General features: G+C 40.4%; 1 protein-coding gene across 3 annotated transcripts; it reads left to right on the top strand.

Moving 5' to 3' along the window:
• Positions 1–1,041: 1,041 nt before the first annotated feature.
• LOC122187254 (toll interacting protein) lies at positions 1,042–26,876 on the top strand. 3 transcript variants are annotated; one of them, XM_042884593.1, is made up of 7 exons: positions 1,042–1,140; positions 8,707–8,856; positions 12,080–12,262; positions 14,346–14,498; positions 15,345–15,435; positions 18,954–18,974; positions 23,386–26,876. In XM_042884593.1, the coding sequence occupies exons 1-7, from the start codon at positions 1,108–1,110 to the stop codon at positions 23,598–23,600; spliced, it is 846 nt and encodes a 281-aa protein (XP_042740527.1). In that variant the 5' UTR covers positions 1,042–1,107; the 3' UTR covers positions 23,601–26,876. The 3 variants fall into 3 exon arrangements, with proteins under 3 accessions (XP_042740527.1, XP_042740529.1, XP_042740528.1); XM_042884594.1 differs by lacking the exon at positions 1,042–1,140 and adding an exon at positions 1,499–1,605; XM_042884595.1 differs by lacking the exon at positions 18,954–18,974.
• Positions 26,877–27,465: the final 589 nt, after the last annotated feature.

The raw sequence follows: 27,465 nt of genomic DNA, 5'->3' as shown, positions 1-27,465 counted from the left end.
AGCTTGCATCTGGCATCAACTATATTTGTTCAATGGCTCCCAATCAATTATATCCTGTAGTACTCATTTTTCTGACTATCAAGACAAGCAAGAAGATGAGGCCGTTCCCACTCCATGTAGATGAGATGGTAGCGTGAAAAAAAAAGTCAGCGCTATATTTGGAGTGCTCCTAATTGCACTGTTCTATTTCCAGCTGCCGAAATTCACACTAGAATTTTAATTAAGGGCTAAAATCTTGCAGCAGATCCTAACAACAGGAAACAGTTATGTTACTGAAATTGGCTTTGAAACCATCAGATTTTATCTCCCAAAGCAGCACTCGGATGAATATTAAAGCCGCTTTGTTCTTCTGGAAAGAACTGCAGTTGCACATGGCTTGATAAGGAGGTCACCTCCTCAGCCGTGTTGGCCATTAAGGCAGGGCCGGCTGTCCAGCCGATGGAGGGGCTGAGACAAAAGCCATTCTGCACACACCGCACCCGATGCTCAGGCTCCGCGCTCCCATACGCGGCAGGACCCGGCAGAGGCGCTGCTTGGAGCTCACACTGCAAGACGCTTCAGCGCCAGCACGAGGGCAGCCCGCCCAGCCCTCTTCCCAGCATTCTCAATGGGGGCTCCTATCCCAGGCCTTGCCCACGGCCCACCCCGCTGCTCACACCGCGGCCCCAGGGCACGGTGTCACCGCCCGCAAGATGGCGGCCCCGAAGCCTCGTTCCCAGCGCCGCAGCGCCCCCTAGCGGCGCCCCGCGCGGTGCCGCGCTGCGGAGCCCGCAGAGCGCAAGTGCGCACGCGCGAGACTAGTACCGCTCTGACGCCTCTCCTCTCGCTGGTCGGCCGGCGCGTGCGCAGACGGGAAGCACCGCGCCCCCCAAGCAGCAACAGGGCTTCTGGCCCGTCGGCGCACGCGCGTGGTCGCGCACGGCTTTGGAAACCGCCAGAAGGGGCGGGGAGCGCGTCGCCGCAGGCCTGCGCGGCGGCGGGGGCGGGGCCGGGGTCAGCTGACGCGGGCGCCTGGCGCTGCGTGACGGTCGGCGGCGGGCGTTGGAGCGGTTAACGGGAGCGGCGGGGCTGCCCGGCGGGGCGGAAGCTCGGCCCGAGGGAGGCGCCATGGCGACCACCGTCAGCACCCAGCGGGGCCCGGTGAGTGCCGCGGGCCGGGCCGCCGCGTTCGCACTCGGGGCGCCGGAAGAGACTCCCCTCGCGGTCGTTGGTTGAGCGGCCGCGGCCCGGCGCGGACCCTTCCATCCCGCGTGCTGCCGGCTCCCGCGCCTCCCGGGCAGCCCGCCTTTCTCCTCTCCTCCCCTGCTCGCCGTCCGCGGGAGAGAGGAGAGCGAACGCGTCCGCCGCGGCACCGTGGACCGAGGCTGCCTGTGCTCTCGGGTCCCCGCCCGGCAGAGAGCCCCGCGGACGGACGGCCGAGCGGCCCTCCTCTGCGTGCGAGCCTGCCGCGGGCTCTCGTGCCGCCCGCCATCCGCAGAGCGGCGTGAACCAAACCGAAGCCTGATGCATTTCTCCTCAGAGTAGTGTAGAGCTTCCTGTGGTCGTGGTTGGAGCGGGCGGCTTCAGACAGCTGTCCCTGGAAGCTGCAGCATGGGACGTGCTGAGGTACGGTGCGGCCGCGGGGCTGGAAACCGAGCAGTCCGGTTTAACAGTCCTGTGAGGCTTTGCGTTGAGGGTGAGCTGGGAAGCTTTCAGTGCCGAGGTACGCTGTGGGATAAACCTCCCTAATGCCCGGTGCTATTGCTGGCTGGAAGAACTGAGCAATAGCTGAAAATACTTATCGCTCAGCAGATTTTTCCCCTAATTATTATGTACTCCTGTGTTTTATTTCTTAGAAACACTTGTGTTAGGTTCTTTGCGGCTGCTGTCTGTGCAGTCTCTCTGAGAGACCGGAAGATGGGATTATTAAATTACTAATCTTGAAAAGCTGAATCTCCGTAATTATCTTATGCTAGTAATGCTATTTGGCTATCAGTTTAATTCCTTGAAGTGCCATATTTGGAAGATCGTTAAGAATTGATTCCTTTTACAGTTATTTTTTATGATTGTTGTATTCTTGGAGTAAGTTTTCGGTGGAGAACTAAAGTCAAAACAGTGAATTAAGGTTTTTATTTTTTCTTTGACACTATTACTGATGGACAGCTGCTATTCTGTGACTTAGGAAATTGTCAATTGTCCCCATAGGCTTGTTGTTTGAGAATGATGGTGTGATTGCGCCCAAATGCTGTTCTTTTAATATGTAACAGTTTTTACTAATAAGTATCTGACAAAACAGTTTTAAAATAACTTCCAGTCAGGCCTTGGTTGATGTTTGGTAAAGGTTGGGGAACTTGTAGGGAATCAATGTGGGAGAAGGGGAAGGAAATGGTAACCAGCTGGATTGGATAAAGCTGGACAGCAGGCCTGGTTGCAGTCCTGATTTGCTGAGACAGTGTTGTGTTGGTAGCAATACCTCCACAAAATGGAATGGCGTTTCTTTCTGAGGAAGGTTTTACTTGTGCTAAATATCTTGTTGGTATTTAGTTTATTACATTTAATCTTGACCTATTTCAGCTTGATGTAGTCCTGTTGGGTTGAGCTGAGATTTTAGCAAGAACTTTTTTGGAGTTGCCTTTGGCCTTTTCTTTCTTTCTTATATACTCCCAGCATTGTGTGTGCTTTCTTTCTTTGTCTTAGCATTTTAGAGACTGGGGTAATTGAGAAGCTGTCATTCACAGGTGAGAATGCTGATACAGTACATACTGGCTTCCTTAATTCTCTGAAGAGCAGAAGATAGAGTTGTATTTGTTCCTCTATGTATAGTTGCATTACAAATGGATAGCCACTAAATGGTGCTAAAAGACTGGGAAACCTTTTCCCTTCAGTGCTGCAGAACATTTCTGTCTCTGAACAGGCAAGCAAACATTCAAGATTGTTTCATGCAGCTAAGAAAGCAGTGTATGCTCTATACTGCTGCCAATCTTTTTCTTATAACCATGCTTTCTAGTTTGATGCTGTTTATTTGGTGAGTAATTAAAGTGCTGATTGCCCTTGAGTTTTTCAGACGAAACAGAGCTGGAATTCTGTTTGCAGATGGTAAATATCCTGCTAGAATGTAGATTTCCTGGGTTGCCTTTAGGATGATAGGGAATTAATGTGTTTTTGTGTTTTGTGATATTGTAAGAACGGTACAGCTTTTGAAATCCATGCTGCAGCTGAATACAGAAGGGCTGCTGAAGGGTTACCTTTTTTTAAGTGATAGGTATCACTAAACAGTCTGGTCAGGCTTCAGATTAAGTCTTGAGTTTGAGACCCCAGCGCTGCGTGTTGGTGATCCTTCAGCTAGCCTAGCATGCCCAGAATGGATGTCTGTCATTATTCACTGTGCTGACAACTATGTCAGGTCCTCCGCAATTAGATTGAGTGCCAAACTAGGACTACTTAGGTTTCTGCTCCTTTGGCTTCCCTATTCGTTTCTGTTTTGCTCTGAACTCTTCTACTGGACAGCCTGAATGAACGCTTGGTTCTTTTCCTGTTCTAATAGTGTCATTTAACTGCATGAATATTGTCATCTCTGATTTTAAGTTTTGTCTTGAAATGTAGCTCAGGAGCTCTGTAAATGTGACTTGAATTTAAGATGTTCATTCATTCTATCTTTGTTACGTAACTCATTTTTTTTAATATGATTATTAGCCCTCAAATTACAAAATATTCACCTCCTTACTAAAATAGTGTAGGCTTGTCATAGTTTCTTCTTCCCTAAAACCAGTGTTTTTATTAATGGCTGTGCTTTTTCACTATGGAATGTATTTTGTAGATCTGAAGTATCAATGTCTGGGGTAAATTTAGATGTACTGGGAAAATCCAGGGACAACGGCTTGTGACAAAATATTCTGTTGGGACTAAATTTGGTAGGTGTGTCTGGGAAGGGGAAAATACTCAGTAATGACTGTACTCACGGAGTGCTTACGGATACATATATGAAAGCAAGGTTGGTGATAAATTTCTAGCAAAGAGAATCATGAGAGTGACTTAATAAATGCCTGATAGCTTGCAATTTGCTAGCCTTTTTATTTTGCCTTATTATTAAAGCTTATTATTAATCTTTAAAGCTTATTAAATGTAGTTCTTTCCTTTGCTTATCTCTAAATTGAGAAGCCTGAATAGTCTTTGACTACAGTTCTAGAGAAGTTGAAGTGGAGATGTCATGCAGTAATACAAGTTGTACAGAATAAGAATTGCTGAGGCTAGAAGTGATGTCAGTAGGCCATGTAAACCAACCTTTCCTAAAAGCATGGTCAGTGTTGAGTTCAGGCTAGGTTGCTCAGAACTTGGTCCAGCAGGATCTTCAAAACTGGCTAAAGCCATTTTTATAATCTCCATGTGATTTTTTTTCTGTTGTTTCATGTGAATCCTCCCATTTCAGTTGAACAGTTTAAGTTTATTCCTGCCTTGCATCTCAAAAGAGAACTTGGTCTATTTTCTGAACAACCTTCTCATAGTCACTGGAAAGTCTGTGTGAAGTACATCCTAAAATCCCTCTGCTTTAGATGAATCCACAGCTTCTCTTCACAGACCTTGTGCTGCAGCCCTTCTCATGGGCCAGCTTGGTGCATCTCTGCTGAGCTTTTGATCATCTTTTGTGTACTGCTGGGCCCCCAAACTAGATGCATTATTCCAATATGTTGCCTTAACTATTGCAAGAAAAGGGAAATAATGACTCTCTTCAGTCTACTGGCTTTTGAGTCTGTGGTATAGTATGCTGCTAGACCGTAGCTTGCATTCCAGTAGGCTTCCCCTTGCTGTTCTGCCAGATGTTCTCTAGGCTGTACAGATGCTGGGGAATTTTCTGTCCAAAGTGCAGGACTTCGTACTTGTTACTGAATCTCATGGGGCTCCCATCAGTGTATTCTTCCAGCTCTGGTTGTTGGCCATGTTCTCAAACAAGCCTCCATTCATTCCATGTATTAGGCACACGTGTTAGGTCTCATACAGACTTCTGAGAAACGTACCGGTTAGCCAACCTGCAGTGTCACCAGCAGCTCAACTTCAGTTTCTGAGCTCAGTAATCCAGTTTTCCTCCATCCCCATTAGGACTGCAGTGACCAACCTTGGATACCAAGATGTGGTGGGAACTTTCTGAAAGCCTTGTTTGAAAATCAAGGCAAACAGTCGTCCCTTCTCTCCTTACAGGTTTGCAAAGATGAATGTGACACTTTTTCCAATTTTTGAGGACTACTTCTGTTATCCGTGAGCTTTCAAAGATGAGAGAGCTGCCTTGGAAAATGATATCTAGCTTCTTTAGCTCTTTTGGATGCATCTCATGGTCCCAATTTTTCAAAGTATTAGCCATATAATAATAGCACAAAATTCTCTTATTAGTTTTTTTTTGTTTGTTTTTTTTTTTAAACAGTGGAAGCATTTAAGGACTAAGCAAGTACAACTTATTTTAATGGCTGGGTGTTTTTTAGCTCTGTAGTGTGAGATTTCTCTGAGAATTAGTTTTGGATCTATTTGCCAGTTTGGAATCCTTAGACATGAGGGCATTTTTGCCTGTTCTTGGTGATGCTTTTTTTCCCTCCCCGATGAAGGTAATGTAGTAATCACCTAATTGCTCAGTGAGCCGTGTAAAGCTCCTGATGACACATTCCTCTCCTTTACCTTCAACCCTTGTTTTGTTTTCTTTTGTTCAGCTTCCTTTATAGTTGCCACTTAGTGTTGCATGGTAGGTGAGGGTGAGAGGTATCTGGAAGATGAGACTAAGACAGCCCAGCCTGAATTAGCCCTGCAGAGCCATTGGTTTGAAGAGATAACTTGATTGTGAGTGGCTTGTTTCACCTGCTGCATTTTTGCTCTAAAGCACCTCAAAATGAGGTATGAGATGTTTCTAGCAGACAGAAATTATGTTTCTAGCTAATTCATATTCTTGATTTGCAGTGCCATCAGTAAAGCTTATTAAGAAGTGATGATGAGGCGGACCTATTGTTGTGAATGCCTGCTCATCATCTGCCTGAAGAATTAAGTTTTATGGTGACACTGTTAAAATTGTCTGGCTTGAAAAATGCATCTGTTAAATTCAGATGTTAGATGGAATGTTTGTGGTGCTGTTAATGGCTGGGTGGAGTTGAATTTCACCACCTTCCTGGACTGTTATGGTAGTAGAGGGAACGCTGTGTGAAGTGGGTGCTGAGTGGGATACCAGCTCATTACCCCTGTTCTTCTGGCTTTAAAACTGTTTGTGTTTGAGTTTGTATTTGATTGAGATTTGGAGGTAGCAATTGCTTAACAGTTTTTGAATGCTTTGAAGGGAGAATTTAGTCTGTTTCCTTTACAGACAAAGTTTGCACAGTGCTGATTTGCCTCCATCTCTATGGAATCAACTGATAATCAGCATAAGGACTTACTGATTAGTGTTCTTTCCTCAGGGAGGTTCTCTGCTTGCTGCTTACTAAATACATCACCATGACTCTTATGCCAGATCTCATACACAGCTGAACACTGAAGTTGGGAGTGAGTGCCTCTCCTGTGCCTTACTTTTGAGGGGCTTGCTACTGGTATCTTTTGAGAATTTAGTTATGCTAGCTGCTGGCAGTTTCTTAGAATATCTGTTCTGCAATTCCAGTGTAAAAATATAGCTTTGTGTGAGATAATGCAATGACTAAAAATCCTTCTTGGATTTGTCTCTTTTGGATCTCAGTGGCTGGTTTATATTTTTATGTTGGACCAGTATTTGAATGACTTAATAATAAAAAAAGGATGACATTTTTTTCACTTCTAACCATGATGAATGAATGAGTGAAGGTTTCCAGCATTAAGATGGTTGTACCAAATGCTGTATGCTACCCTGATTTCTGATGAGCTGGCAGAGGGAGTTTGCACGTATGGGGATGTGATTTAGAGTTGCAGCTCTCACTTCTGACTATGTGAAATCTTTATGATATGTACTCTTAGATGCTAAAAGTTCTGAATTTCAAACTTTCTGGAGGTTGTCAAGGGTTGAAAGGAGCCAGCTGTGTTGCAAATTCCTTTGCTTTGTTAATTCTAGGGCCAGTGCAGATCTTTCCTAAATGGCCGGTTCTACTTTAAAACTACTAATTGTTCACAGCATTGAAGCTGTGAAAATAACAGATTAGTTTTCTGTATGTGATGCATGTAAGAACTATACAAGTAAATTAAAAGCTATTTCCTTCAGGAAGCAAGCTATTATGAGGAACCTGATTGTGAAATTTAAATGGTTGTGAAAAAATAATATTCAGGGCGCATGTTCTCTGGTCACACTCTTGAGAAATGTATTTTCAGCATTGTGGCAGTGCATGATGAATGCCTGCAAAGAGAAGTGTTGCTGTGTGAAAAAGGAGCTCGATGTTTCAATAGAACAGTAGTTTAAATGTCACCATTAAAGCATTCACTTTCAGGTCTTTATATAGATATTGTCAGTTAACCATCTTTAGGGGGCACATTAAAATGTTTCCCTTCTGTAAAATTACTTTTTCAGTGTGAAATTTTAAGACTCTTACGAGCAGAACTGCATCTCTTTCCCATCTCTCCCAGCAGCAGGCAGCCAGCACTTCTTTGGCTTTGATACACCTCCTCTCTGGTATGTGACACCTCCTGCTGCCAGGATCCCTGAGGCTCTTGAACACAGCCAAATGCATCTCTTGCCAAATTGCATTTTGTATGACTGTTGCTATCTCAAGGATGCAATCTTGGCGTGCAAGTGCTGTCTAATCTTCAAAAGCAATGTCCTAGGGGCCTTTTCTTCCTGCAGATGTTGTTCTGTAGGCATGCGTTTGCTGGAGACACTGTTAAGTAATCTTGTCTGAGACAGTAATGTAAGAAATGCAGTGTCTTTTGTCTTCATACGTTAGACGTGTTGTTATTAAATATGGAAGCAGCTCTATAGGCAGTAGAGATGAGCTTAATTCTTCTTCTCCCCTACTGTGTGAGAGATGCTTTCAAATTTTTCTATTTTAATTTTTTCCTCATTTCTTAATTTGTGATTATCTGAAGTTGGAATCCCTCCATTGGGTCGAGTATGGTAGTATCTGATCCCAAACTTGACCAGGTTATTTGCAGGCTGTGTTTAAAACTGGAAAGGCATTAGGACATCCTAGTTCTGAAAGGTTTGTCGTTATGGTTTGTCTTGAGGATTAATTTTGAAAGTGACACTTCCCAATGCTACCAAGTACCATGTGTTTTATTTATGCAGCTTTCAAGTTTGCTTTAACCTCTGCTGCAAGTGTGTCAAAATACTGGTGACTTCAATTGAGCAATAGCTTTTATTAATGGTAATGGCAGTGTATTAGACCTCGCAGCCTCTACTTCAGTGCACTTTTTTCTTGAGAGCAGGGTGCTACGTACTGTGACAGGAATGATTGGGTGAGTGGTGAATAAGTGGAGGAGCTGGGCAGCATCGGATGTCACGTGGAAATGGGATGTGGAACTTGGTAGATCTGATGTTTGTATGGATTACTTGAATGTTCAGTTGTAGAACAGCCTTGGCTTTGTGTGTCCACATTGTTATTTTTTCACAGAGGCTTGATTGGATTTTAGTATTTTAGAAAGTGAGTCTGGCAGTTCTGTCATTATTTACTTGCTGATGCTGTCAGAACTAGAGTAAAATGCTGACTGTTTTTGCTGAGGTTCTTGGGTTTTCTGTTCCTTCCCATTGTTCATTATGGAAGTGGGAGATCTAAATCTAAAGTTTTTTCTTTTTTTTTTTTCCAGGTGTATGTTGGTGAGCTTCCTCAAGACTTTCTTCGTATTACCCCAACCCAGCAGCAACAGCAAATCCAGCTGGACGCCCAGGCAGCTCAGCAGCTGCAGTATGGAGGACCAATGAGTACAGTGGGCAGACTGAGCATTACTGTAGTACAGGTATAAATTGTACCTACATGAACTTTGGTCATTTTTCATCAGTGGACACAAAAGACTTTGTGTGGAATTTTTTACTCAACTGCTTGGTTTTTAGGGAGCGAGTAGTTTTCCAAGTTTTTGTTGCTTAATTTTCTTGTACGTCAGTATTTTTGTGGTTCTGTTTTTTAACTGTGATATGCATGGGGCAGCAATTTCCTATAAACCTTGCTATCACAGAAGAAGGTGCTGATACAGAAGAATTCCTGTAGAAGCTCTGAATACTGGGAAACATCTGCGATTTTGAGACTGTTATAAGGAACTGCACTTAGCTTACATATTTCTCCTTAAGTGGTTGTACTGAGCCACTTCTCCTTTAATGCGTTTTGGTACTTTTTCTGGTGCTTTCTGCAGGCTTTCTTCAAGTACATAGTCCTAGCTTTTTAACTTCTGCTTGCTTTGCTACCCCTAAATCGACCTCTTGGCAATACTAAATTGTTGCCTTCATGGTGTGTAAGATTTCAGCACAGTTCTGTTTATCTGCATCAGCAAAATAGGTGTTCTTCATGTTAACATCTCATGTATTTAGAAGTATTTTTCTAAAAACACACTAAAGATGTATTTAGTGACTAGCCAGGTGTTCTATGGTTAAAGCTCTAATGGTGAGGTGAGGCCCTTTACTAGGGGGAGAACTATAGGATCTCTCAGGAAAGGAGGTACTGATCTTTTTTTCCTGTGTCTTTTGCTGGTCAGTTTATTCCTTCACAACCTATATTCCTTATACTCTGAAGACTGGAGGCAATGCTTTTTCAATGCTTGTTACATCTAAGGTTTGTTGAATGCAGCTGCAAACCTTTCTCTATTTCTAACCAATTCCCCCAGTCTTTGTTCAGAGACACTATGGTATGGATCTCTTGCAACTTTGAATAGCAGAAGAATGTTACTGTTCTTTGTAGTGGTAGAGGCTTCAGTGACTTTTTTCTCATAGTTGGGTATAGATGATTTGGGTTGAACCTTAGGCCTACAAGGAAACAACATGTATATTAGATGACATGCTGTGTTACTGTTAGCTCTCTAGTTTCTAGCCATTTGTATGTTAGTAAGTTGTTCATCTTTATTTGTTTTGACAGCTGAAAGTGCTTTATTTTCCTCATGGTAATTTGATCCTATCATGTATAGAAACTCATTAAGTAAGAGCTCAGGCAATGAGATACTCAAGGAGCTGTTAGGTCTCGCTTTCTGTGTACAGAAACATTCAAATGATTGCTGTTTGTGCAGGTGTACTCATGTTTATTGTGTTTAGTGCTAACTTACATTTTGGAGGTTGTGAAGACAAAAGAAAAATGATAAAAATTACATATGTACTTTAGTCAAGAGCGACGTCTGATGGCTGTTCTTCATGCTATGGCTGTGTGTAACTACTTGGTACAGAACTGTAAGTTGAGGTTAAGGGAACCTCTAGGGATTTAGTCCAAGAAGAGTCCCCTGATCAAGGATTAAGGACATTGGACTTCTAAGGAAAGGCTGAGGAAGCTGGGGACACCTAGAAGATCAGGCTTGGGCAGGAGTATTATCAGTATGTAATTAATTCCACAGACTATTTCTAGAGGTTAGTTATCTCTGGTGACTGAAAAGACCACAAGAGGTGCGAGGAGCTCATATTGCAATAAAAAAATTATAAAAACCAAACTTCTTACTGTGGGAATTGTCAGATAGTTAAACAGGCTGCCTGGAGAGGTTGTGGAGCCTCCATCCTTCAAAATGTTCAGAACTTGCTTGACCACAGCACTGAGCATTTGACCCTGCTTTGAGGAGGTGGTAGCACTGGCTCTCTGGAAGTCCCACCCAAATTCAGCCATTCTGTGGTTTTGTAAAACTCTTAATAATTTCAGTGGCCCTTTACTGAACTAGTTTCAGTATGTCCATGTCTTATGCTGGGCAGTCCAGAATTGCACAGAAAAGTACTCCAAGTGTGGGTCTTGCCAGCACTGACTTCCTGAAACTGCTGGCTGAGTTCCTGTTGCAGCCAAGGAATCAGCTGTGTGTGCTGCAGGGGTCAGTTGCTGAATTATATCTAACTTTATGTCCACCAGATCCTTCTCAGAAAAGCTGTTCTCCAGTCTGAGCAGGAGTGCTGCTGGAATCTTGGCTGCATATGGAGGCATGTGGTACTTGGATAGGAGGCTTACCGTGGCATAGTTAAACTGTGGAATGCAGAGATCTAGTTAAGTCCTTTGTATTTAAATGCCTGTTGATAAAGTACACAGAGCACTGTGTGCTATTTCTGCTACTAATGAAATGTTGGGAGATACTTTAATTTGCAAAGCCCACATTTACAAGAAACAGTGTAAGATAATTCTCACCGGTTCAGATACGTAATTATCAAACCAGTGTATGTCTTGAAGGATTAAAGGACTTTCCAGGCCAGAGCTGCAGCTGCTGTGCTTAAGTCTGTTGCAAATCACAACAGTTTGAACTCCTTGTATCTCCTGCAGGTGAGAGGCATCAAAGGCACCATTTTTCTTTTCTTAAATGTAAAAAGAATTCTGTGTCATTTCTTACAGGTCACAGCTGAAAGTCATATGAACCTGTTTTCTACTTGGCATAGCTGTGCAGCAGTACTCAGTGTTTTCTTTAGGACTGTCACAAACTTGTTTTTTTTCTGTTCCCCTGATGTTATGGTGAAAGTATATTGGGTAACTTCAGATTACGTGCTGTATCTGTCCTTCCAGTACCACTGTGCTTACACTGCCCACCTCATTATGTGACATCAAATGCATGCTCTTGTATCTGAAAAGTATGAATAACTGGATTTTACTCAAATTGAATTCTTTTTACTGCAAACATTGTGTGATATTCTTGAAACTAAGTTATTTCATCCTTCTAAATATTTCAGTAAAAGAGGATAGGCTACTTATAATGCTGAGTTTCATTGGAGGGCAGAAATCAAGGCAAAAATTGAACATAATGCGATTTCCTAATCATGCTTCTGCTGGTTTTATTATTTTAGCTTTGGTGAAGATGTGTGTCTTCTGTAGAAGACTCTTTAAAAAGAGAATCTTGTCAGGTTTTTCCAGGCACTTCCAGCCTTCTCTGTGTCTAATCTGAATGCTGTTCCTATGAAATTTTTGCTCTTCCTCAAGCTAATATATCTGTTTGATGACTAATTCTTTGTGATCTAATCATAACCACAAGTTATTGTACGTATTACACACTTAAAGGGCTTTCATTTCTTTATTTTTTCCAGGCAAAATTGGCAAAGAACTATGGAATGACCCGCATGGATCCCTACTGCCGGATACGGCTGGGGTATGCTGTGTATGAAACCCCCACAGCACATAATGGAGCCAAGAACCCTCGCTGGAACAAAGTGATTCAGTGCACTGTTCCTCCGGGTGTGGACTCTTTTTACCTAGAGATATTTGATGAGGTCAGAATGTTGGTACTGCTTTCATTTCCTCATCCCTTATTTGGACTAAGGTTTAGGTGGAATCCTGCAAGGTAGAGTTGAGTTAGCAAAGGCTGTTTCTTAGCTGCACTCTCTGGGAGATAATACTAGCGTCTCAGATTCTCAAGATCAGCAATATATGAAGCTTTGCTCAGCTCCAAGAATGTCAGCCCAAGAATGCCAGAGCTTGTTACCTGACAAGGGGTACCAGAGCATTAGCAGAGCTCCTTGCAAATAAAGAGAAGCAGGAATGTTTGAGTGGCATCGAAGCCCTTCTTTATTATCAAGATGTGCTGCAGCCTTATATACTGTCCCTATTAAAAATAGCATGTTTTTACATTGCTGGGTTAGCCCAGGAATTCTTTGTTGTTCTAATGCAGGAAGAGGTTAACTGCAAGCCCAGAAATACTGAGAATAAACCAATCCTGTATAGAATGTGTAGTTCACTGGGAATAATTTGCAGAAACATAACTTTATCTATGCCTGAATTTAATGGCAAGTCCCCACATGTCCACTTAGGTACGTTTTACTTAACGTGCAGAACTGATAAACTGTTCACAGGTTATGAATTTCAGTTTCTCAGATTAAGTACATCTGTTTAACAGCTCAGTTAAGTAACCTGCTCTGCAAACATTGCTTATAGGAGTAGCACTGTCACAAATTCTGATGTGTTATTCTACTTGATGTTGTTATTGGCAGCAGGGATTATGTGCCTACATGTTAACTGTTCCGTTTTGGGATGTTGACTTTGACTTAGAACAAACTTGTGTTCTCAGGCATAGCAAGAGGCTACAACCGAGGCAAATGTCTGTGACTTGCCCTTCTTTGCTGTCTCTCTTACTGAGTGAGTTTAACTTGACACTGCAGTAGCTGTGTACTTGTTACACAAATGAGGCTTTTGAATGCTGTTCGGTGATAATTGGTTGAAGTTTCATTACTGCAAGATGGGAGGCACATCAATGCTTATTGCTACTCCTGAATTACTGGAGTTATATTTAAAATGTAAACTGATTCTTAGTAGTGTGACTGCTCATGAGTGATTGCTATCTACGGATATACCCCTGTTTAAATACTTTCTGCCTTATGGATAGGACCTCCTGCATTCTGGTTGTTTAATCAGGTGGAGTCTGGAAGTATGGCATAGAATGAACAAAAAAAAACTGAAATATTTTCTGTCAATATTTTTTAATGTTTATGCAACAAAAAAAGTTTTCAGTACTGTTTCTCACAGTATCCTTCTCAGGTGCATACAGCTAGACAAGTGCATAATACAGTGGGTGAAGAGCTAGCTGACAAGTCAGGCTCAAAGAGTTATAGCGAATAGATTGGGCTGACAGATCTGTCACTAGTGGGATTCCACAGGACTCTGTTTTGGGGTCAGTTCTCTTTAATGTTTTTATAAGTAATCTTGACACAGGAGCCAAATGCATATTAAGAAAGCTTGCAAATATATGAAGTAAGGGGACGCTATTGACTCCCTCATGTCTAGAGAGGGCAGTCAAACTGTGACAGACTAGAGGGCTGGACAATTTCCAACCACATAAAGAAGTAAGAGCAGTGTCAGATTTCCCACCTGGGATGGGGAAGCTCTGGATACACGTATGGATGAGGGGACGAGAGACTTGGGGGCAGGCCTGCAGGAAAAGGATCTGGGGGTTCTTGGTGACAACAAGTTGACTGTGAGCCAGCAGTGTGCCCTGGCAGCCAAAAGAGGCATCTGTACTTCGGGTGCACCAGGCCCTGCGCTGCCAGCTGGGTGAGGGGAAGGGCTGGACCATTGAGCTGTGTGGCCTCACCTCCAGCACTGTGTGCAGTTCTGGGTGCCACAGTATCCAGAGGGCATAGGACTGTGGTGTGTTAGAGAGCACGTGAAGGAGAGCAACAGAGATAGTAAAGAGTCTAGAGGGCAAGACTTAGGAGGAGTGGCTGAGGTCACTTGATTTGTTCAGCCTAGATACAAGAAGGCTGAGAGGTGATTTCCTGGCAGTCTGTACGCTGTGACTCTTCATGTGTACAGGTAGATTGCAGTAAGGTAAAATGGAGACTTTTTTTGTTTCTCCTCTAGCGCGCCTTTTCAATGGATGATCGCATTGCTTGGACACACATTACGATTCCTGAATCTCTAAAACAAGGAAATGTGGAGGACGAATGGTACAGCCTGAGTGGAAGGCAGGGTGACGACAAAGAAGGAATGATTAACCTGGTGATGTCATACACGGTAAGTCAAGTTTAGGGTGAGAATGAGAGGTAATGAAAGGAGATATTTTAGGTTAAAGCAGGAGTATTTCCATTGTATCTTATTATTGTGTGTGTGAGCATTTGTACTTTATTTTGCAGATAGCAGCCAAAAATGTTAAGTTAGTAAATCCTTCTTGGTGAGGCAGTAAATGAATAACGATTTGGCTAATCCTCAATCAAATAATCTGTTTTGATTTCTAATTTGATTAAAACAACAACAAACAAAGATTCCACTGCATATTTAGAAGGTCATGTCAATTTAGAAGTAAAAGTAATGGCAGCTCTTTTGGTCTTTTTGGAAAGTTTGAATGCTCTGATGACTTGAATTATTTCCATTTTTATTTAGTGCTTGTTATTTTGAACTGCTGACTTTGGTCTATTTAGTAGCTTCTGGACTATTCTCTAGTCTATTATCTTTGTCTTTTTGATTTGGACTAATCTCTACTCTTAATAAAATTCAGGTTTGCTTTAGCTTTTCACTTCGGATGGATGTGAATGTATTCATTTTCCCAAGAATAAAGTATGAAAACTTAGAAAACCAGGTTTTAAAACAATTTGTTTCAGTAGCAGAACTTCAGTGGCCAGCTGTGTCAAGCTGATGGGGAAGGATAATTAGCATGATGTGCTTATTCTGATTTACACTCAATTGTCATTTCAAAGAGTAGTATTTCAATTAGCTTGCAAAAAATTCTGCTTAATACAAATTGCATAGGTCTTATTGGGCATGCAGTGCAGATTTTCTGTATTACAGTGTGGTGACTTCTTGCAAGCATTGTTTTAATTGACATTTCTTGAATTGTTTTCATCTGTTGTGCTTTGTGTCTAGTCTTTGCCAGCTGCCATGATGATGCAGCCCCAGCCAGTGGTTCTGATGCCCACTGTATACCAGCAAGGCGTGGGATATGTGCCTATAGCAGGTATGTTGTCTTTCATTGAAGACTAAAGCTGCCAAGTAAAGGGGTGGTGCAGAGATATCTACCAAGTTTCTCTTCACTTATGGAATGTGAAGGGAACTTACAAGTGATTTCATCCTTGACTGTTTTTTCCACGATACCAAAGAAGAGAAAATGAGTTAAATGTAGACCTAATTTCAGTCTTTGACTTCTGAGTTTGAGTGAGATACATAAGCTTGGATTAAAATGGCTATAAAGTCAGAACAAGTAGCATGAAGTCTACTTTTATTTGAAATCTAGACTAATGTCAAGTCATTAAATGACTAAATATACTGGAGTATAGTTTGTCAGATGTTGTGTGCTGTGAAGATGGTGGCAACCTAGGTGAGAAAATGCTCAGACTTCAGAAAGCACATCAGATTTGTGTGGTCAGAGCTCTAGCTAAAATTGACTACAAAGGGATTATCTTTCTTGTGGACCTTGAAGATACTCTGTTGGAAACTTGCTGCACAGTACATGAACTGATTAATATTGTTAATGGAAAGTATTAGGGAGCTCTGAGATAAATCAATACAACTATATAAAAAAAAGCTAAAAGAAAGCAGTTGTCAGTTGCCTTGGTCTGTGCAAAGTAAATTTTGGACTTGTACAGGTGGATGTGTTAAGTTAGGTTTTGTAGTTTTACTGTCAAAAGTGAAAAGCTTCAGGTATGTAAGTAACCATGTGTTTGCTCTTCAATAATTGGTAAGTAAAGTTTGGTTTTTTGTTTTTTTCTATTTTACTTTCAGCTCTTAAAAGCTCTAGTTTGAACATGAATTCAGCAAGACAGTGCACTTCATGGAAAATAATCTCACTGGTGTATTTTGGGTTTCTTTGCGTATATTTGTATGATTGAGCGATAGAGTGTATGGGACACAGTTGCCATACTGAGGACTAGCACAATATATTTTTCTCTTAGGCTCAATTCTTGATTGAACTTAAATTTCATTCTCTGAAAAAGCAGATTTCGCAATAGAAGTCTGGATGTTTAACTTAAGAAAATTTGCCTCCTGCTTCATTTTTAGAGTTAAAGCAAAGCATAGGAAAGTTTGGTTACATACTGAACTCCCTGATGGAAATTTATAGAATGCTTCATTCGAAGTGCTTTTATCTCTAGAGCTTCATTCTCAGGATTGAAGTCTTGCTTGCTCTGCCAGCAAACTAGTCTAAACTATTTTGTCTATTCTGAAGTATCGTTCCATTGTGGTAAGCTTCTGTGGTTTTTCTGTTCTTATGTTAGGTGTGCCTTTTTACTTCTGGATTCATCACGTCCTGATACACTGAAGCAGTTAGCAAACCCCAGATTTAGTATCTTGTGTGGGGTTAAATAGCTGGTTAAATAGTTAAATAGGTGGTTAGATGTTTAACAAAAAAAAGCTGTAGAATTTCTTGAACATATCAAAACAGTGATGTTCATGCTGTGCTAGTGGACTGCAAACTGAAAATGAAGCAGAGGTTAATATCAGATAAATTCAGTAACTGAAAGCAGACATCTGACTGAACAGGTAAAACTGAAAGTAGAAGATCTTCAGTAGTAGAGTTAGAAAAAAAAATACAGTGGTGTATCTTGAGATTAATATCTTGATGTTCTGTAAGTTTTGTGTTGACCTTGAGTATATTTTCAGAAATACTTTAAAAAAAAAAAAAAAAAATTAGTTTGGACAGGTGAACAAACAACTGGTGTTTTGGTGCATGTGATTGTAATGCCTGACGTTTTATCATACGAGTATTTATATGTTGGTTTTATTGGTGTGTCTCCCTTCTGTGAAGATGCTGCATGCTTGTTCTACGTACTGCTACAATAATCTTCTTTATCAAAAGTTCTTCCTGATGATAGAACTTTTATTTTTAAGATGCTGTGGGAGTCCCACCGTTCCATTTAAACTTTTTTGTTCCAAGAAAATTTGAATGTACTTTGCTAATTTCTAAATGCCAAACTAGCTTATTATAACCCACCCTTCACCTGTTTGTGTTTTTCACAATTTTTGAGGAGTTTTTGAATATTACTCTGCCACGTGTTTACTTTCACAGAATTTGTGGGCACTATGGGAATTTCTCAAAGCACTGTGAGTTTTGAAGCCTATGCCTATTCACTAATCTAATGACCCACTCATAATAATTGCAAGAATGGTGAAGTCTCTTTGCAAGTGACTCCAGGATACTTCTACTGTTTGAGGCATGATTATGTAGCTTAAAGAAAGGCAGCAGTGTGTTCCACAGAGTATGTTTATCTTGTTCCGTCTCTTCACTTTCAGTTTTCCTTCTACCTGTCCACTTAAATGAGTGTGGATGGTAAAGTCCTATTAGGTTTTTGAGGAAACTGGAAGAGCAGCACTGATTGCTTTATTGCCTCTGTAAGGGACAAGATTTTGCTGTTGGACAAGACCGAATTTAATTGTCAAGGTGGAAAATAGGTTCAGTAGGTGGACTGGAATACGCTTATCCAATCCAGTTCACAGTTATTCGTGGGAACTGTCCAAAATAACTGAGCTGTACAGTGAGATGATAGTAAGTCAAATTTAGCTGTGTCTAGAAGGGCCAAACTGTTTTGTTTTGGTTTTTTTTTTTGTGGATAACAAAATTCTGTTTAAAAACTTGGCATACATAACTAACCTCCTAATTAAGGTCAAAGCAACTGATATTGCTCATACAGCATTGCACTGCGTGAAATTGCTTTGAAGGTTTTAAAAATTAAAGAATCCTGATGATAATGCTAGTTGCTACAAACTATGGTCACAAATTGGGTTTGAGAATACTGAACTTCTGTGTCAGAAGTTCTTCTAAAACTTGGCTTTACTCGTATCCTTTCACTTGTGTCTTCTAAACCTCAGCCAGTTTAGTGCTGTTGAATAAGTAGTGTGATACGTAGGTTACCAATCAAAGCTGGTCTTCGAGAAGGATATGGAAGGCAGTAGTTTAGCACAGGTAGTTCAGTGAAGCTGTATTTCTTTACAGCTAAGTTGTCACTGGATAAAGTGCATTTGCACTTGATTCAACAACACCTTTATGGCAAGTAGGTTCAAAAATAAAATAAAAATTTCCAAGGCTCATTCGGAGAGTAATATTAGTTTCCTTAGAGGCAAACTTGTATGTATGTGTATGTTACTCCTTTAGGTCTCCATATGGGGTACGTTGGGTTAGTTTATGAAAGTTGTGGTTTATTCAGAACAGTATGGATGTTTGTTGTCCTTTCTGGGCTATAAAATATAATCCTTGCTATAAATGCCTAGTTGCTTATTTTGGAAGCTTTTCTTATTATTTGAATAAAAACAGCACATCTAGAAGGCTTTTTCTGAGTGCTGGAACAAAAATAGCTGTGAGACTGAATCCTAGCAGCATTTCGTTTTTGCTATTAGGTAGTGTAGTTTTTGTGCAGTTACCTCAGTTTATCCAGCTTTCACCTTTAGAAACTAAATGTTTCATTTTCTTTTAAATATAGATTAATGTTTCTTTCCCATGTCTTATTCCTTTTCCCTTGCCCCTTCATTTCCACCTATCTTTAGGGCTTGAATACTTTGCTCTGGGTAAGTTTCCAAGCTCTCTACTCACTCCCATTGTCACTGATTCAAGTCTATGCATGAATTCATATAGACAGCTTTGTTTACATTACAGCAGACTGCGTCACAAGGTATTTCCACTCGGATGTCACAATAAAATAATGCATCTCTTGAAATTGCTGAAGTCCTTCTAATCTGTGGGAGATTTCTTAATCTTCTGCTCAACTTCAGTATGTAAGAAAGTAATTGGTGATGGGTTGGTCAAATGTGATGCTGATTTTCTTCTGAAACTGTTCTGTGTCACTGAGCTGTTTTTGCTGGCAGCACTGGTTTCTTGGAAGACGAACTTTAATCTTGCAGTGCTACTGCAAGATTTGGGGAGAATGAGGTAATGTCATGATTGTGAACTTTGAAGTGAAGAACTCAGCTCTGCAATGATATTCTGACAAGACAGCCTGTCACCTACCTTCTGTTACTTCTTAAATTAGCCTTTTTTTGTAAAAGGTAACACTTACTTCATCACTTATTTTGCATCTTACACAGACCATTTTAGATTCATGTGAAGTTAAGTATCTGACATGATTCTAAAGGTGAGTTCTGTTATGAAAACCATTTTTCTTCAATTCAAGCTTAATTTAATGTGACACGTTTGAGTTTTGAACTGTGCAAAGATATTGTGACATCCTTACCTTCAATATAAGCATTGGTGTTCAATCAAGTATGTTCAGAAAGTTCTAGATTTATGCATAATGAGATAAAAAGTTACTCCTTGATGCTCTGAGTTTCGGAAACACGCTGTAAATGCAAGAGAGGTGTGCCACAGTGTATTTAGTTTCATCAGAGCAATGGAGCTGTAAAACTTCTGGAGGTTCATGTTCTTCATGTCACCTAGCTGCTTGGCAGGTTAAAAATCAACATTAAAGAAAAAGGTGGTGGCATCTGTACTTCTAGAACTGACTCTTTCTGAGGCAAGTGTCAATAGGACCTACTGGAATAAAGAACTTGAGTCTTAAGATTAAAAAAAAAGTGATACTGATGTTTGTCTTTCTTTAAAAGAACTTGTGCTGAAGAGGCTCATGAGTTAATTTTGGAAGGATCATCCCTGTACATAAGACAGAAGAGTAATGAGTTAATAAATGTAGGGTGCTTGACTGAACAGTAAAACAAGTGTGGTAATGCCTTGTGTGCAGCTGGAAAATGTTTACACTCAAGGCTTTGTTGGTGCTTCCTTGCTGCTTTTAGCAACTGACTGCTGTTGTACTTGCTTCACTTACTGGAATGCCATTGCTTATGCCAGCATGTTTGCCATTGCCATCTCACTGAATTAGAAAACAGTGCTCCATTCTTCTGATGTGTGACACCTATTATCACCTACTAATCTGAGAGCAACACAGGAGTGTTCCATTATACTTAGAGGATGCTTATGTGGTTTAGTTTCAGTCTTCACCTGTTAGTGAAAGGAGCTGCTTAATATGTACAGCAGCTTTTTACTCAACAAAGAAAAAGCTGAGGTTTATTACAGCTACTCTGGTCACAACTGTTACACACATGTATGTCATACATCCATATATATGTATGTTAAAATACATAGTGTGTAAATTTATGCTTAAATCTTAAGTTATGCTTGCTATTTTGTAAATCAGAAATAATAGATACTTTTGATTTGGGGGGCACAACAACAAAGCCAAGAAAAATGTACTCTTGAAACTGGTGATGTTGACTTTCATGGAAAATAAACATTTATTCTGGAAATGCTTATTAAATATCACTGATACCACTTCCTCTAGTATAGTCTGAATGTGGGGAGAACAACACTGGCAAGAAATATCTCCTCTCTAAAATCAGATATTTACATTGAAAGTGCTTAGGTTGCCTGTACGGATATCTGGCCTCATAATTATCATTTTGATGTAAGCAATAAGGAAATTGTCACCATCATTTTTTTTGCAGAGGCAGGCTTACTGGTACGCTATAGGATGCTTTGACACTTTGGAAGTGAGCCTGATGCTTCGTTTGTCTTAATGTTTTAAACTGGTCTTTTTTTACAGACAGATCTTAAATAGCTAAGCTGGTAGCTGGATAGTCTCATGGTGCTGATAACTTATTAAAGAAAGTTAGGAAACTTCAAAGTGAAGCATAACTTGTCTTGCTCTGTTCTTTCACTTACGCCTTCAAACTTGCATGGTTTCAAAGTTATGTATATTTTGTAAATGCCTGCAGTGTTTGAGGAAGTGTGAGAAGGAGTTGAAGTGTGTTGAAGCTTAGAAGAAGCAATGTGAAATGCTGCTGCTGGATGTGGTTATTGTGTAAGGAGTTGTATTTGCAGCATTGGTGAGGATTACTTTGTGGTTTACTTCTGGGGCACAACCATAATCTGATTTGACAGAAGGTCAAAGAATCTGATAGTGCTGAGCAGACTCTGAGGGGGACATGATCCAAATGGCTTAAGAAGCTCCAGAGCCCAAGTTTAGGTGGTTGTGGAGGGGGCTGTAGATGTCCTTGTGAGGGAGTGTGGTACATATGGCTGGAAGAGATAGTTTGAGTGTGTGGGTAACAAAATTATGTTGAGAAGAGGCTTTTATTTAGATACCAGTGTGAACGTTTTTAAATAGGTGCAGCCTGTGCTACCTAGACTTAGAGCTCCTAGGTTCCTTTTTTGCTTCTAGTAAAGCTGAAGAAGAGGAGAATTTTAAGATTGGAGAAGACTGATAAGCATTCAGACACTTACAATTCAGTAATGCACTCCAGCATGAAATTGAATAGGACTGAAGTCCAAGTTGAAGGAAGAAATACCAAAGAATGTTAAGTAAAACAACAGTTGCAGTGCAGTCAGATTGTATTCAATTAGAGGGCATTGTCAACTAGAGTTTGATGTAAGTTAAGGTGGGTTTTGGTGATCCAACCGTGAGTATCAATTTTAGTACATCACTTTTAAGGTTGAAAGAATTGTACAAGTTAGAAAGCATAAACAACGTGGTTCTGTAGGAGAAGCTCGTACCTCAGGAACTGTAGGTGTCTGAGGGACATGTGGGTAAGGATGATGTGCTCACCTTAGCTGCAGTTCTTATGTTGTCATTTGTGAAGGAGTCTTTTGTATGAAATCATAAAAATGTCATCTGTTTTTTTAGTAGCTATTTTGAAGATCTGCTGAACAAATGAAAATAAGTGTGTGATCATCTCATGAAAGAGGTTTTTAGTGGAGTCCATCATATAAGAAAATAAGTGAAGATAGTTTGTCACTTCAAAAGCTCTTTGCAGTTTTCTAAGTCTGCACAAGTTGTGGAACTATCTGATATCACTGAGTGGGACACAATGTGACATTCCTAGGTAACTGTTAAACCGGGTATTACATGTAAAGATAAAATACATATTTGGTGGTGCTTTGATCATTACTACGTGTACAGATGTATGATGGACTGCTCTTTGAAAACATCAGGTGAATAGTGTACTGAAAAATGGATAAAACATCTGAAAGGGAATGAATGGCTTTACTGAGCTGCTGTGTGAAGCACTGGCACAGTTGCATCGTGATGCAGGCAGTTCTCCATGCCCTGTGTTAGAAACAGTACAGCAGAAATGAAAAAAGTAATGTATAAACATGGGAGACTAAGATAATTGGGGAATGGCTTGTAGTGAAACAGGCTATTTTCAGAAGAGGTAACAGCCTCTGGATGTTCTATATGTGGTTTTAGTTCTTCAAAAACAAATGGTAGTTTTTCAGCAACAGATGTAGGCCAAGCTAATAATAAAAGTCAAATGATGTGAAGGAGCTTTTGTCTACTAATTCTGTTTAAGAGTAATTTAAGAACTCACGTTCTGAAACTTTCTAATCTGACAGTGCTTTAATTATGCACAGCAATGCAAAAGGTTCATTAAAAATATCAAATGATTTTGTACTGAAGCAGAGGTACTTGGAGAAGTAATGTGCACCCTTGTGGGCTTAATGGGAATTGTACTTTGCTACTCTGGGGCGCTGCAGGAGGATCTGGAAGGCACTTGAACCAAGCAAGACCATTTGTTTGAGATTCATTTATGTATGTAGTTGAGTCCTTTCATGGACATGATTTCCTTTTAATGTGATGAAGATCACACTTTTTGAATGTCTACTTCTTGGTTGCATATATTTTTGGTTTAAAAAGCAGTTTATCACAATATAAATACAGTAGGGCCTAAAATACACTTAGTATCTGATGACTTACATGAAAGCCAGGTTGATATGGGTTGTATCTTAATTCTGAGCTGTACCTATGGCCATATTGCTTACTGCTGCTGAAACCTAACTTGGGCAGAGAACCAGGTCTAGGAAAGTGCTTTTGGTTGCAGCAATCTTTGCTATCTCTGAAGTAGGTGGGTTAGTGGTAAGGGATGGAATGCTTCCTTCTTCATGCTCGTTCGTTAACTTTTCTCTCATGTGTTGTTTTTTTTTTCCTGCATGCAGGAATGCCTGCAGTCTGTAATCCTGACATGGTCCCTGTGGCAATACCACCTCCTGCAGTCAATCCTCAGCACCTGTGTAATGAAGAGGACCTGAAATCTATCCAGGACATGTTTCCCAACATGGACAGAGAAGTAATCCGCTCAGTGCTAGAAGCTCAGAGAGGGAACAAGAATGCAGCTATCAACTCCTTGCTTCAGATGACTGAAGAATCATAGAATCACTTCCTGCGTTGTCCCTTTCCTCAATGCCACTTATTTTTACTTGCCAAGCCAGGGATTTAGCTAGAGGAAGAATTTCCTGCAGTTTGCTGTTAGTGCATCCTGTATTCAAGAATATATCCCCTTTTCTCCTTGAGCATTTGGATCTTTTCACTTTCTTATGCTAAACTGAGTATGTGCAGGTAGAGAATGTCCTACAATACAGCGCTGAAACACCTTTGATATCATCTGTGCCCTGTTTGGCTGTATTCTGAGGGAATAATGCTGCTTTTTTCCCTTTCTCTCCCTCTGTTCAAAAACTTGTTCTTACAGAATAACTCTATGCAGTACAGGATTTACTACTGTTTGGTAGAGTGGAAAAATTGCTTTTCCAGTGGAGGGTTTGCTTTTTGAACAATTTATTTGCTGAAGTGTTTAGGTTTAACCAAGCAACCTGTTTATAGCAGAAATTAAAAGAAAGTCCTGCTCCTTGTCCTGTAGTGGTCAGTTATTGCTGTGAGATATTCAACTGCTTGTGATTGATGGAAGACTTCTGGTTTAGTATGTTATATTTCTAAGGTTGTGCTTGCTGGTATTTCTAATGAGCATCTTCCCTTCAATCTAGTTATTGAGCACCAAAGCAGTATATTATCTCGTGTCCACTTGGGGCTTTTATCACACCATAGAACATGGTTATATATCTGTAAAATCTTAACAAATGACTTTTTAACTTGTGCAGTCTACTGCTGTAGCAGAGAACAGAGTCCTGATGTACTCCCACTGCAAATTGCACTCATTACTGCTTCTACATTCCCATGACTATTTCAAAGGACAAACACAGAAGCACAGGAGGAAAGATTTTGTGCCTAGAGAATAAATGAAAAATTTAAGGTATTGCTGTTGATCTAAAAAAAAAAGTAGAAATGTATGATCTGTTTAAGGCTTCTTTCTTCGCATCTATATTTCAGCAAAACTACCATTGTATATGAGTAGACAAACTATTGTATTTCTTTGTGCAATTTGAAAGTAGAAGCATGGAAAACAGTCTCAGAATCTTTGAATGTCACTGAGCTGCCCAATGACTTGTTGATTGTGGTTGCTGTGGTCACAGTGGTTGAGGTTGGAGGGCATCTCTGAAGGTCAACTGGTCCAACCCAATTTATTTGATACAGGTGGAAATAATTCTTTGTGGGAGAAAATGTAACATATCTGACTTAGTCTGATTCTCAGAGGAGGTTAGAGGTTGCTTGTATTTATTATTGGTGGGTTTTTTTTCCAGAACAGTTCATCTTGGAGCTGCAGAATCTTACAGTAGGCACTGGTTATCCTGGTGGATAATTTCCTGCAGTGTCTGTGTAGATGACAAAGTAATGCACTTTAAGTAGTATGTACCAGGTAATTATTTCAGTGATGTGCAATGTTGCTGTTCTATCTTTTTTTTAATGTTTAATTTCAGATACTTTCTACAATAGCCATAAACTGTTACATTTTCAAGAGTTGGAATGAATGTACACTTGGAATCCAGGCTCTTAACTGATTCATGAGAACTGTGCATTTAAACAGAGTCTGGAATAGGGAAAAGTGACCCTTATTCTCTTTTTCCTCAAACTCTGCTGCATGTCACACACTTAAAATATTCTTTCATATCTGCTGAAAAGCTGATTTTTTTTATTTTTTTTTCCCTACCTACACATAAGAAATCTTTGGGTAGCACTGGTGGTAAAGTACGAATATTTATTTTTTTATAATGAAAAATGATGGTGAAACTTTTAAAATACAGTGCTTAAATCTATTCTGGTTCCTGATCTTTTAAAGCTGTTTTTTTTCCATAGTAAAGAATTTTACATTTTGTTACAAATCTCCCTACGGTTGTAAATTTACCCTTGAAAGCATAAATATGCCTACACATCCTCCATGGTCTTAATGAAATCCAAGAGTACCTTTTTTGTGCTTTAGTAGTGGAGTCCCTGCATTTTGTTTTTCTAAAATAAAACAGGTGTTCATCAAGAAACTCCTCTTGTACCTTCCCTCCAGTTTCTGTAAGTGTTGTGATTGAATAGGTGTGGAGGCATTTGGCCTTTGTCTTCATAGCACAGAGACTTGGCATTGCCCATGAGGGTAAATATTCATTAAGTTTCAACTCTCAGCTATGTCCAGGAAGACCTCCCCTGTGCTGGCTCTTCCTCAAAGCGAGTTGATAGAGATGTAATAATTCAGGGAAAATGTATCGATTGGATTTTCTTATATTAAAATGCTGGGATCCACAATAACAGCTTTTTATAAAAGCAGCAGTCACAGTTCAGTTAATGGCTGGTAAATTGTGCTGCATCCTGTGACAGCTCCTTTTCAAGGACAGAACAAACAACTTCTCAACTCTAACCTTCAGAAGGAATCAGAATGCTAGGTTAGCTAGGCTTATTCATAAACTAGGTTCCAGGCCTCTGAGCAAGCTGTAGCTCCTGTTAAATATCTGTTGTTGTTATGTCTTTGTTTTATGCAAATGTTATGCAAAATAGGGTAGGTAGGAGCTGACGACAGGAGATTCAGGAGCAACGTGGCCAGTAGATGGGATTCAAGATGTTAAACTGTATTTAAATACTGTTCTTGGGATTTTTATCTTGATTTTACTTATGTGTTATAGCTGAAAATTTTATTTCAAGGTCGTCTTTTAAAAACAAACACTGACTGTGATCCTGCTCAGCTTTTCAGCATAAATAGCCTCAGTCAATCTGCTCATTTAGGTCTGAATTGGAAAGAGGTGGAAAAAAGGTGGGGAGTAGGTTGGCTTTCCTACAGTCTGAAATGAAAGCGTTGGAACCAAAAGTCTGATTCTTGATATAAATTGTCACTGTTGTCGTAGCCTTTGACGAAATGCTGGTGAGATGATACTGTTTGACACTGTGCTGCTCAGCAGCTTCAAGCAGCTCAGAGCCAAAGCCAGATGTAAAAGCCTGGCGCCTGCTAGAAGTGAATGCTTTTAGTACTAATTTGAGTCCTGCCAAGAGCCTGAACTTGCTAAGAATAGGAACATTTTTTGTCTAGCTAGATCCTTGCTGCTTTCTTCTCTACTGCTGTTTGCATCTGTTGATGGTACCGAATGTTTTTTCCCTTACAAATGTTACTGCTTGTTTGGTTGATCTGTAATACAATACAGAGAATGTTCTTTGCTGTAGTAATTCTGAAGACATTGTTTCTCTCTGTATTGAGGTCCAGTGTCCAAATGTTTATTGCACTCTAGAATACATAAACTTTTTTGTTCTAATTTAATAAATGTATCATCTAAATGAAAGTGTATTATGTCTCTGGAGAGCACCTCTGTTTGCTTATCTATAGACCGATACAGAATTCGTGTATCGGTTACGTTTGCTAAATGTAAATGTGATCTTCCAGTGGGACTGAATGCTCAGAAGTGTTTTAAGCATCTACGTCTTGGTGTTTGCCTTTCTTTAACACTTCCAGGTCTGGAGGACAGGCTGAGGGGTAGTGGTGCCCTGGGAAAAGGTCAGAAATAAAACTCATGTAATGTTTCAGCTACAAGACAAAACTGGCTTTACCTACTAGTTTTTAATTTATTGAGGAATATTAAGAATTTGATTTATCTTCTTAAAATTCTGTCCTTATTTAGAAGGCTGAGGTCCTTTTTCATGTTCAGCAGCATTGCTGTGCTCAGTGAGAATTAACGAGCTGCTCATGGTGCTTTCCTGCAGCTCTTGAGTGGCAGTGTCTATCCTGATGCATGTTCTAAAGCTTACCATTTGCTTTCACTTTGCTCCAGCATACTGTGAGTGTAGCAGAAATGGGAGTCACAGCTTGAAGCAGTGATGGAGCACCTGGTGGGAAGGCGGGCCAATTTGGGGGAGCTCAGCTGTATGCAATGTACCTG

The sequence above is a fragment of the Lagopus leucura genome, unplaced genomic scaffold (assembly GCF_019238085.1).
Source record: "Lagopus leucura isolate 7727_CA_CO unplaced genomic scaffold, USGS_WTPT01 Super-Scaffold_100044, whole genome shotgun sequence".
NCBI classification, from domain to species: domain Eukaryota; kingdom Metazoa; phylum Chordata; class Aves; order Galliformes; family Phasianidae; genus Lagopus; species Lagopus leucura.
Note: the sequence above shows the minus strand (reverse complement) of the source record. Positions and strands in the feature narration are given on the sequence as shown.